Source organism: Hetaerina americana, unplaced genomic scaffold (assembly GCF_022747635.1).
Source record: "Hetaerina americana unplaced genomic scaffold, ioHetAmer1.1.p SCAF_5, whole genome shotgun sequence".
NCBI classification, from domain to species: Eukaryota; Metazoa; Arthropoda; class Insecta; order Odonata; family Calopterygidae; genus Hetaerina; species Hetaerina americana.
This window is the reverse complement of record NW_027287095.1, coordinates 95,107,841-95,120,078: the sequence shown is the minus strand read 5'-3', so window position 1 is coordinate 95,120,078 and position 12,238 is coordinate 95,107,841. Positions and strand designations below refer to the sequence as shown.

The 12,238-nt window shown below is 48.3% G+C and overlaps 1 protein-coding gene across 36 annotated transcripts in view; it reads right to left on the bottom strand.

The window, feature by feature from the left end:
- The window catches only part of shot (dystonin-like protein short stop), a 465,355-nt gene that overhangs the window by 215,484 nt on the left and 237,633 nt on the right, over positions 1-12,238 (bottom strand). For 26 of the 36 annotated variants that reach the window (XM_071592974.1, XM_071592998.1, XM_071592999.1 and 23 more), the window contains exons 3-4: positions 7,837-7,854; positions 1,411-1,470 (exon numbers count right to left, since the gene is read on the bottom strand). The exons of 4 other annotated variants lie outside the window; for them this stretch is intronic. In XM_071592974.1, the coding sequence (XP_071449075.1) occupies positions 1,411-1,470; positions 7,837-7,854 (78 nt within the window). The remainder of the gene's footprint in view (positions 1-1,410; positions 1,471-7,836; positions 7,855-12,238) is intronic. 6 more of the 36 variants (XM_071592987.1, XM_071593006.1, XM_071592976.1 and 3 more) reach the window with 2 other exon arrangements.

Below are 12,238 nucleotides of genomic sequence, written 5' to 3'. Positions count from 1 at the left end.
TTGAATTCGAGAATCATAGAGCGACTGGGTTTTATGAGCACACCGGGGAAAGTGAGCGGTGAGGTGAACCAGGGCCGGTGGTCCAGCGGATTAAGTCGGGTTCAACGCATTCTATGACTGCAAATGCAGCGCTGCGGAGGGACAACTTAAGAAACATTAACCCACGAAATATATGGACGCGGGACGGAAAGTACTGGTTTACGACCTCTTTTTTAACGTTTCTGTGCAATGTTTCACAAATAACTATAGTTATTCAACAGAGGATCAGGTTGGTGCTGTGGCTAATGCCTTGGCTCCTTATCCAGAGAACCCGATTCCGAATCCCGGAGGAAGCAGGATTTTTGTCATATCCCGATCCCTACTTCGGGTTCCACGTGATGAAACGAGACACTGTAAACCCCTTGGCTTCTTTCGTTAAGAGCAGGCTAATGGCGCGGAGGAAAATAAATAGGTTTACCACCTATCGGTTGGTCTCGTCGACCATCCTTCCTTCAATCCCTGAACATTCTATCCCTATCGATTCGTTCTCCCATCCCTAAAAGCGCAAATGACCTCCGTTGATCGCCTCCCCCAATAACTACGTGCCAGTCATGGCGTACTTTAGGGACCACAGTTGGATCACGTGGCACATTAGTATTGGGGGGAGGGAGTCCCGCGCGGGGGGGGAGGGGGAGGCAATGGAGGCTGGGGTGGGTGGATCCCCCGAGGACGGAGGAGGGCGTGCCCCGCCAGTCGCCGACCTCTGGCAAGCCGGGCGCGGTTCCAGCGACGCGCTCACGGCTCGCCTCGATCCGAGGGCACCCAGGCAACGCACCAACCACCACCTGTCGCGAGTGGAGCCAATCCGCGCACACCACACGGATTCTAACCCCCGAGGGGGGAGGGGGAGAGAGAGAGAGTGAGGGATGGTGTAAGGATGTCGGCTCTCCACCAGGAAATCCGAGGGACAGGCGTCGAGCCAAAAGGTTTAACAGCTAGCTCCTCGTCATTCACATGCCAAAACACTCGTGGGAGCGCAGACAGAGGTGTGGGGAGGGGAAAATAGAAGCAAGCTGCATCTACATCTAAACGGATGCAAGTGGAAGAATAAGTGTAAAATAAATAATAACGCCATTCCACGGGAAGGAAAACAACCTTCAGGCAAACAACCAGGCAAAAATAATACTCTGTCATGCACGGGAGAGGCCGGGGGCAGTCCTGGGGGGGGGACACAACCCCACCCGAGACGCGTCGGGTGCGAGCGGCTCGAAGCGCTCGCGACCCACGCGACCCGGACGGCGATCGAGCATTCAAGTCTCCGGTGGGGATCGGTCCAGGGCGCCGCCGTCTCCCGGGGAAACAAGCAACCGACGACTAGCGGCACAAACAAAAGACAACGACAAACCGCCACACACGCTTACGGACACTTACGGTGGGTGAGCAGCAGGCGGAGGAGGGCGACTCGAGGCACACGTGGAGGCAGGTGTACGCCTGCGCGCCGGCGACGAAGGACGCGGACACGACGGGGAGGAGAGGGGTGGGGCAAAAACAGAGAGAGAGAGAGAGAGAGAACGTATTAGATAAGAGGAGGAGGGGGGGGGGGGAGAGAGACAAGGCACACCGCATTCATTCATCGGTGGGTGGACCCCACGCGTCGGATCGGCCCTGGAAAAGCAAGCCATGCGGAACGGTATCGCGAGTCTGCCGTTACTGCTCATCTCGTAAACCCTTGGAGGGCTACTCAAGTGTTTCGAAAGCGTTTGCTAGAATTCAACCGGGCTAAACCGTTTAAATACGTGTTTCAAAAATCAATTCTGTTCGCAAACAAGAGAGCAAACCCGTTGAGCACAGTATAGTTTCCTTTTGCAACGCTAGGATACGAAATGGCAGGGCATGCCTACGATGGAACCCTGGACGTTCCCTTTACTCAAAAGTCGTCACTTATAAAGGAGACTACCACCCCCATTCCTGCAAAGTATATTTCGCCAAATTACATCCTAAAGAGTCGAGAGCAAAGGAAGTAGAGCACTCAAGAACATGTCTTTGGCGATTCCCGCAAATTTTATTGTTATTCTCATTGATAGTTCGCCGTTTTAAGATACGTTTAGGATGGGCATACCATAGACTTGGAATAGCTACATTTCTCCTCTTGGTCCATCATCAAGATAAAACCCAACGGCCCGAACTACAATAAACTGCTCTTCAATTCAACCGTAAACTTCCTTCCCGCCTCCATTTCGACCATCCTTTTCCTCTCCCCATCTCGCCTGCCCCAACCCTCCATCCATAACTCTCTTCATATATTACACCCCCAATAAAAAAGCGAATTTCATTAGCGTCGAGTTTCCGCGGACGCTAATGCGTTATTATACCTAATGCAATGCCACCACTCGTCATCTACGCCTCGCGCCTACCGTTTCGCCCTCGTTCCGCAAGTCCTCGAGTTAATATTTACATCGAACCACTACACTTGAATGGTATTCAACACTCGTCTGAGCGTGCGTATTGTTTCATAGCTCCATGGTCTAGAGGCGTAAAGGGTCGGGGTCGGGATTTCGAAGACTGGTCAGCATATCCCTGACGTCACGCAACCCGCACACCCACGACCGTCGTACTGGTTGCATGGAAATGGCAACTCGCTCGACAATTCGTTTCGTAAATTAACGTCCATTTTTTATTCTGGGAACATTTCGAGTCGGCTCGAGTGAAGTGCATCTGCAAAGCATCACGATTACCAACTCCGCAGGTCTCCGGGCGAAAGCAAAAACAGAGCGAAGTTCTCCCGGGGCGCGTCACGCCCCTCCCCCTCCAGGCACGCCCCATTATCCGCTCGCCCGGATAGAAGGCCCTGAGCGGGACATCGAAAGGTCGCAGCGAGATTCTTTGTCAATACTGCTCATCTCAGCAGCAGCACGACGCCCGAAGTTCACACCCGACTACTTCATAATTGCATTGGAAAGTATTGCAGCATTTTAAATATACGAGTGTATTTTGTTAAGAACTAGGGAAACTACAAAATTCTCCGGCGCTACCCGGCGTTCGCTCAAGTTTGACCATGGCGTCCTCCCTTCCGGGGGCGAATGTGGCGCCGGTGGGCCATTAATGTACAATTATGCGTGGCATCATTTCTGGTTTCCTTTACCCTCTTCCCCCACCCCACTTATAAGGGGGGGTCCAACGAGACATATGGACTCTCCCTCCCTCTCACCCGCAGCCAATTACAACGGCCTTATCTTGCAATTCAAATAGGCACCCATCTCTAGGCGTCATTACCTTTAATTATTACCTATATTGGTTAAACTACAAGCTGATGTTTATAAAATGAAATATTTTCAAAAGCTCACTTTACACTTTAGTGCTATTAGAACACACACGCACTGAAAGTAAACGAACACATCCAATCCACAACCCTTTTCGTGAAGTGATGATCAATTACTCATAAATTCTGCTGCGAAATTCCATCAGTGAATCTTTTACACGCTTTCATCGGTGGTCAAGGGTAATTAAAATTCTTTTCCACAAACACTGATTGGGAAAATGCAATATTCCCCTCGAACGCACCCCCCCCCACCCTCTCTGAGGGAACATAATGAAATGGGGCAACCCCACCCAAATAGCCCATTTCAAAGCCCCCCACCCCCCTCCAGGGATGAGCATGCCACGCCGGAGATTATTCTTTCGCTCCAGGACACTGGAGTCGACATTAAGACGACGGCATCGATTGCCGAATTTGCGGAATGAACCACGAGACTCGAAATCGAGCTAGGTTGCCAACGTGGATCGGAGCCCTCATTACGACGGTGGGAATCCTATCGGGAGAGTTCATGAACGCGAACAGAGGACAGGTGGTCGCGACCTCCAACACGCACACTAAACCTTTCTGCACCAATGCATTGGTGTCCCTTGGTGATGTCACCTGATACGCAAACAAGCGAGCCATCAAAAGCGTGGGCGCATGGTTCCTAATCCCAAAGGGCAGGGCAAAATAAAAAAACCGTTTCAACTCTACGCAGGATATATTTGGAATTAATGGAATCATTTTAGCGGAACGTTTGACGCGTATAAATTATAATTATCACGCGGTCAATTCCTACGCCCGGCTGGGGAACTCATTTGCATATATGAACGTCAAAGTCGTAGCACGTACCCGACAGGAGAGAGTGAGTGTGTTTTGAACGAGCACAGTATTCTAAATAACTGACGGACTTTTATTCGCCAACATGGATTCATTATTCTATTTGAATATTAAATAAATTATGAAGTTAGCGGAAATTTCATGAAAGGTGATCTATTTACAGAGTATAATTTAAATAAGCCTCAAGTGAAATGTCTCGCAAGGCTCAGCCTTTTCATTATATTATTATTATTTATCAGACTTGTCTTCAAATGACGGAGAAAATCCAGACGTCAACTGACGACCGTTTCAATGCTATTTTGTACTTAGGATACTGTTTATCCTACTATGCTCAAGTAAAGCCAAATCTGCGCATTTACACATTCAGTGTTTACACTATTCTTAATCCACGCACCTAGTATTGATGTGCTATTATAGCAATAATATAGCAAGAGGTTTTTAAATGACATTTTTCAACTCAAGTGCATTTTTCTTGTTCACATTATTCATACAACATTGTTGTAAACAATTGAAAAAACACGGATTCCATAAAATTGTAAGGTTTTTAATTGCGCACAATGTGTTAACGGACTTCAAATATTACTACTCAACTTGACATGACTTTAAGCCGTAAGTTTTGCCTTAATAATTTTAGCATGAATTAATTAATTAAAAAATTCAAAAATTGAGTCGGAAAACATAGAAAATTTAAAATATTATCCTTAAAATAACAAATTACACGATTCTGGTCTATTAAACTATCTGCTAATAAAACTTATTGGTATAATGAATTAATTTTCAATAATATCACGTTATGTAAACAATTAATTAGTTAAAGAGTAAACAATTGACCAAGGCAAAAGCCAACACTCACAATAAGCCGTACAATTGTTTATCTCTCATTGTTTTGATTAACTAAATATAAAGGTTAAACCAACAACTGAATCCAGCGACCTTGAATGAGTTCCGGAGAATCCCTCGCATAGCGATTGAATACAGGCATGTGCTTGAAAGGTAAGTTCCCTAGAATGTAGAGTAATTTTACGGATGGATTTAAATTACAAATAAAAAAAATAATGTAAAATTCGAAAGGAATTCGCACTTTCGTTATTTATTTTTCTGTTCTGTATGCTTCACTATTTTCCCACACATTAATGTATTCTAAGTTGAAATTTTGACTGGATTCATAAGAGACTCCAAAACATTCCTAAATTCAAAATTTCAGGTAGATTTTAATAATTTGCATACAACGTTATCTGTCATTTTTAAAGCGCCCCATTTTTTCCCTCTCGAAAATTGGTCCCCAGTTTTGTAATCGTCAACCCTGAAAACCGTCCTACACGCAATTTAGTTACCATTTAAACACGCCTTCATATTTGGGCCAACCTATCGGGATTTGGGGGAGCGCCACTGTGCATCGCCTCCGCTGGTGCTCGACGCCGCGCCTTCCCTCTTTGATTGCCCAACGGCCGCGAGAGAGGAACGCGTCATCTTCGCCATCCATCTGGACTTGGCGCCATCAAAGCGAACGACCTCCGGGGGTCTGCCACTCCGAATTCGTTCGCTTTCGAGCCGAGAGGGAGTGCTGACAATTCGAGCGGTGGGTCGCACATGGTCCGTGGTCCTCCGCGCATGCCATGCAACCAACCATCCAAGAGAGAAAGGGGGGAGAGGGGGCATGCGTGTAATCCGCGAGGGAGGCGGCAGACTACTGGGGAGGGGAGGGAGAGCCGGGGAGGGGGACAACACCAAGGGTAAATGCTTAATAGGACAAGGGTGCAGTCCTCGGCAGACATAAGCCCTTTCCCAGGACCGACGCCAGTGATTCCGGTCATCGAGGGAGCCGGCAAGAAGTCCCCTGGGGGAGTGATTGGGGGGCGCCACGGGGTTGCCCCCGTCGCGTGCGGCGAACCCACCCGCCCAGTCCCCTCTCCCACCCCCGAAGAGTATCTTCTATCTCGTGCATTGCGAGAAAGAATTTAATTTCGACTCATCACTTCAAATTGCTACTAGTCATAACTACACTCACATTAGGGAGCGAACTCACCTAAATTAAAAGGTTTAAAAAAATCAGCTTCAACGTCTTGGAGTTGCTGCAAAATTTTATCCATTCCCAGCATAACTTCCTTTTTCTCCCTAGTCGTTCCTTTCATTTTTTCCCATTTTAATCCACATCCGAATCAAAGGGCATCCGATCTACGCTTATCCTCCAGCCTCAACGACCAAGGAGTCATGCGAAACTACGCTCCATTTGAGAGATTGCACTGGCACTTAATTTACAACTTCGCAGAAGGTAGTCCCCATCAATGACTGGGCAGCATTGCGGTGACGTTGCAAAAATGACTCCAACCACGAGCTATTCCTTTCATCAACGACTTAAGAAAGCCGAGAGGAATGGTGGCCACAAGTGATTTCAGAATTACGCAGCGTTGCCTCAACATCTCCGCGGCAATCGTCAACACGAAACTATTGCGGATTCGGCGGACGGGCCCTCCGTAAGACACGCGGCAGTGCCCTTCGACGCCGCGGAAGGCCCTCCCCAATGCGTTTGATGCCGTCGACCCACACCAAACGCTGCCAATTGGGCACCCCGACTTTTAGCATTTACCTCGGCCACCCAGTTTCGTGATGCACTTGTTACCGTAGGCTTTCTCTTCCATAATTACAACAATGGCTTTGCTATGCGATCAGCAATGATTGAAATCCCTTCGAAGTCTTGCAAACTGAAACTTGATCATGATCGAAGCAAGTGACTAGATCGATTCCCCGCTCGCTGTGCATTCCTACCCATTGCCCTGTCAACAGGATATTCCGCTGAAAAGGACTCGAGGTCATGAACACAGGCCGCCGGTAAAGTCTTAGCGCCGGGCCCATCCCGAATCACCACTTGTGCAGTCTTGAACCGCACGCAATCTGGAATACAGTTCACTCCAATTCACTCCTATTTTCCGCAATACAGCATTTAACTGGCCTCAATTTACTTCTCTACCAAACACTATCTCGACATGTACGAAGTGAGCAAACACGAATACCGGCAATATTCTAGTCCCGTGGACCTGTGAAGATATAGATAGATAGAGAGGAGCATGCCACACCCACGCAAATACCGAATTGTTCCACGCCCGGGTGCCGAGGGACTTCCATCCATAGCAAGCGAGCAGCGACTCGGGACTTCGCTATCTTTCCTCGCGGCTGAGGATTCAGGGGCCCTGGAGATTTCGCGAGGAAGACTCGGGCGAACCAAATGGCTTCGTACCTTGAATATTAACAGGTGGCAAACATTCTTCCGTCGAATCCCCGAGGGGCGAATCGAAATCCGAATGCCCCAGGCTTGGACTGCGCATGAGGAGAGGGGAGTGCGAGACCCCGCGAACGAAACCGCCCTCCAGTGACCCCCGACTCTAACCCAACCTCTCCAGTTTCACACTCCCTTCGAATCATACGTCACAAAAATCGTTAATGTACACATAAGTATGGACCACTAGCTTGCTTGCTTGCATTTGGCAACCAGGTCTCTCCGATACATTTCGCACGCCTATGATGCCATCGACAAAGATAATCCACGAGATTATTTTAAACAACACTCTCGTATTTAGAGCGACCTGGACCGCGTCTTCCTCGCGGAGGACACAGATGATACCTATTGACATAATATTCCAAACACCACACACGGGCAGAAGGTAAGAAAGGTGCAGGAATGAGTATAAATAGTGAGGCCATGCGGACGTCTGAATGATACTGACCTTGACATATTTCCAGTGCTTTCGGCAGCGTGCAAGGGAAGAGAGGGAGAAAATTGTTTTAGAGCGAGAATCATGAAGGACATACACAAAATACACCATGGCACACAATCAACAAATACAAGTGCCGGCCGAGGGGGGCTCGAGTCCCGGCCAGCATCGCTGAGCCGACGGTGCATCGTTCCAACACGGGAACGTTCACCACAACCACCCGACACCCATACTATTTCTGCCCGCTTCAGGAAGCAGGCAACGTGTAAAACTTAATGGGACGATGATAAGGTGAGACAAACAGTGGGACCTCATACGCACACTGATGGGTGGGAGGAAGGGCAGATTGAACTTGATTCAATCGTCACTCCGAAAGCCCACAGTGGGCATGGCGGACGAAGGGAGGGCGATACGGGGGGGAATCGCCCAGCATGCAGTCGGGGGAAATTCTTCACGGGGGATCCAGCCCACCTTCCCGTGCACCACGACAGCGATTTCTCCCAGGACCACCGTCGTCGTGGTCTTTAATGCACTATACATGTCGCCCTGCAGGCCACCGCTATGGGTGTGTGGCAGGGGATGATGGGTAACCAGACTACTTTTGACACAAAACACTTATCCCCCGGCGCGGTTGGATAACGTCATTCTGATCCCTTTTCGATCGTTGGCTAATCCATCTCCTCCACGCTTCACTTGATCCAATTCGGCAATCGATCCAACTTCGTGAGGATCCCATATGCTTGAAGCATATACGAAATGAGGCCTAACCAGCGAAAGATAAGATTTTTCTTTGATATTTTCGCCACATTAACCCGTATTCTTCTGATTTATCCCAATTTTTTGTTACCTTGTCCACGTATTCCCCGTACGTGTTTGAACCAGGAAAGGTCATGAGTGAGGGTAACATCTAGGTATATCATCGAGTCAACACATTCCATTTCGGCGTTCCCGATGCAATAGGCGTTCGGAATGAAACTCCTCCAATTCAAAAAGTAGAGATGGGCCAAACGCATGCTTTATTTTATTTCGGATTGCAGATTGGTCATCGCTCCAGACCCTCAACGTTATGCTAAGTTATTCGGAGTCACCTTGAGAAGAAATAGTGGGACAAGACGGGCCGCTTGCGCGAAGACAGCGACGGAAATCCGCCATCAGTCTCTCAACAAACGTGACATTTAATTTAAAACTTATCCTTGATTGTTCGATTAAGAGCCGAGGATTGCACTTTAAAAGCGCATTTCGACATTTCAAAGCCTGACAATGGAAAAGACGAAAACGGTTCCGCCACGAAACTAATGCCTCGCAATAACGAGGATGATCGACTCGTGCCTCGCCCGCAGCGCCACGTCTCAATCAGCGGCGTCAAGAGTTTCCGTCGAGGCGTCTTCCGTTTGACGAGAGGCGCGGGGAGAACAATGGGCGACAAGCGCGCCCGGCGTCGATGGAGCGAAACGACGAGCGCCGACGCAACAATGTGCGCGCCGAGCGAAACGGGCGACGCGTAGGATGAGGCCGCCACCGTCGCCCTTGGGGACGCGGAAGGAGACAATCGCCTCCGGAGGCGGGCGTTTACGTGTCACAGAGGAGGGCGGGCGGCGGTCGGCGCGCCACCCCGTGAAGCCGATTACGAGGGGCGAGGCAGGCCACACCCCCAAACGCACCCCCGACGGCCCCGCCGAAACCGGAGGAGTGACGGCGCTTTTGGTTCGACCCTGCGGTAATTTAACAGACACGGATGATTCCATCTACAACCCAATTAATTACATACCTATCAAATGGAATATGATGGTCTCATGACGAACTGAGTTACTAAATCGGAATTATCAGAGGAACTAGGTGGGGAATCACTCACAGAGGGAAGGTTATATTACAGATTGAAGCTCTTGCATAAATTGGAAGGAGATATCTTTAGCAGTGATGCTGAAAATGTATCATTAGGCCCATCGCACCACGGTAAAAGTGATCGTGTGAATTGAATAGAGAGAGATTAAGTGTAAATCAGATAGATTTAAGGCGTCATTTTTTCCCACAGACGATAATGGATGGAAATAGCTGTCCGACCGCGGTAGGGGTACAAATATTCGAGTCAAAATTAGTCTGGTGCGTAGTCACCATCTGCCACAACTCCCCATCGGTGGCTTGCGTGGAATTATGTACGCATAGTAAAGTGAAGAATATCTACGAGATGTACCTCACAGGATTTCGAGGGGGGAAATAGGGGGTAAAGTGGTGGGGGCTGGAGAGAGGGTTTGAAACCCTATCCCCCTTTAAAGGAAAGGGTTTCAAACCCTTTTGGACGTGGCATCACGGGATACCCAACAGACGAACAACCCATGAGCCACACCAAGGAGGGCGCAGGCGCCGGCAGGTGTGGTGGGGGCGCCACCCGCTCCACTCGAGCGGCTCGCCAACAACCAGGTCTCACCTGTAAAGAGAGGAGGGGGTCATCAGTGACAAGCAGCGAACACAGCCGACAACGCAAGAATACCCTCGGGCGCAACACAACATTAACAATTTAGTCTAACATTAGAGAGAATGTTGCGCACGAAGCAAGTCACGTGTCAATGCAAACCTCCGCCGAATTAACAAGAGAAAAGGAAGCCTTGCCTCGACGTCTACTTCACACAGACACTTAATATCTAGTGATAAGGATGACCATTAAATGAAAGCAAAATAGTGAGTATGAAGACATGGACAAATCATAAATTTAGTTTTGCCATTAGTAGGTAAACAAGCCTGCCACTAGCTTATCTTTAAGGATTACTTCCGCAGAGGGAAAGATGTTAAAACATTGCATTAACGAAATAATGTAACCTGTCGGCGAATTGATTTTACATTAATTTCATGCACGAAATAGAGCTTATGACGACAGAATATTACAGTTATGTCAAGTGGGATATTAACGCGAAATTAACGTTGGATTCTTGTGTTGGCTAGCATGGCAATAGCGTTCGCATATTCCGCCAACGCAGTCGTCGGACCGTCGCCGGCATCAGTTGGTGCACTGATGCATCAATCAAGTGCTCCCCCTTCCCTCGGACAATACACAAATCGTACAAATTCACACGAAGGTAACCACTTCTACATTCTCAATCCAAAGAGGAACACTTTAACCTTTACTCAAGGACAATTATCACATGAGTGAGGGCATCCTACGAGCGTCCATTTGCGGGTGTGCCGGTGTATTTTTAGTACTCATGCACGAGTGAGTATTTATTTGGGCGTCGAGGCCTTTGCGGAATACAGTATATATTGTTAATGCTTAAAAGTCTTAAAGCTTGAAGGCTTTAAAGTATCTTCAAATATTCATGGATGGCATTTTGAATATGAATATCTAAGGATTAGGAAACAATGGTGGCAGTACAATGAATAAATAAATGAATACGACCCGGCTCGTCCACGTTCCCAAGATAAATAGGTATAAATTTAACCGAATAGAAATAATTTACTCGATACTCCATCCAGAAGTACACGTCCACAAGTGAATTCGCTAAGTTCCTCGCCCTTACTATTTATGCGACGTGCCCCCTTCATAAGTGTAAACTGCTATGTTGACGATACATTTTCAAGAGACATCTTACGGGAGAGTTTTCAACTTTTCATGATTTTACCTCAAGCACTGACTTGATAGAAACACATTTACATATATACAGGGTGCAGCAATCCGGATAAACACGCGTATCCTCGGATGAAGTTTCCGGTCCGGGTTAGCGAAATGTTCCCCACACTTATCCGAAGCATTTACTTAGCCAAAATATTGTAAACAGTTGATCTGGGGTCCCCAGAGAATAGAACTATTTCGAAATATAGCGCCCAGCGCGAACACTTTCGATAATAGCGGCTGTTTGATTATACTCCGCCCTTGTTCGTAACATCTCGGCGATTTTGAGGTTATGACTGTTTACTAGATGCCTACGGCTTTCAAAAACGCCAATCACGAACTCCAGTGGAACTACGATATGGCGGAATATTCAAATGGCAAGGCACTCTCGTCGTGAGGTGCTTTAGAATTAATAATTCTTAGTACAAAAATAAGATGTTAGTCGAACCATCTTGCTGAGGTAGCATTCCCTCTCACCAGGAGGCGGAAAGGATAACCTATGCGCCACCGTCCGCCAAAGAGGTGTTTCACGATGAATGGATCTCGGGACTTAGCGGGAATTAAATGAAATTAATGGCCGATGAACCATACTTCACTCTCACAACGCGTCGGAAAATAACGGTGGGCGCGGCTTCCATATATCGGCACCCCTCTCGCTCGGTGCGGCCCACCCGGGGGTCGTCCGTGCGGCCCGCGCCAAAACACATTCAATCGACGCGACTGGGTCTCATTATTCCACCGAGAGAGTGCGTGGCGGGAGGGTGCCAACACTCGCAATGTCGACATGGCGTGATCGCGATGGCGCCCCGGCCG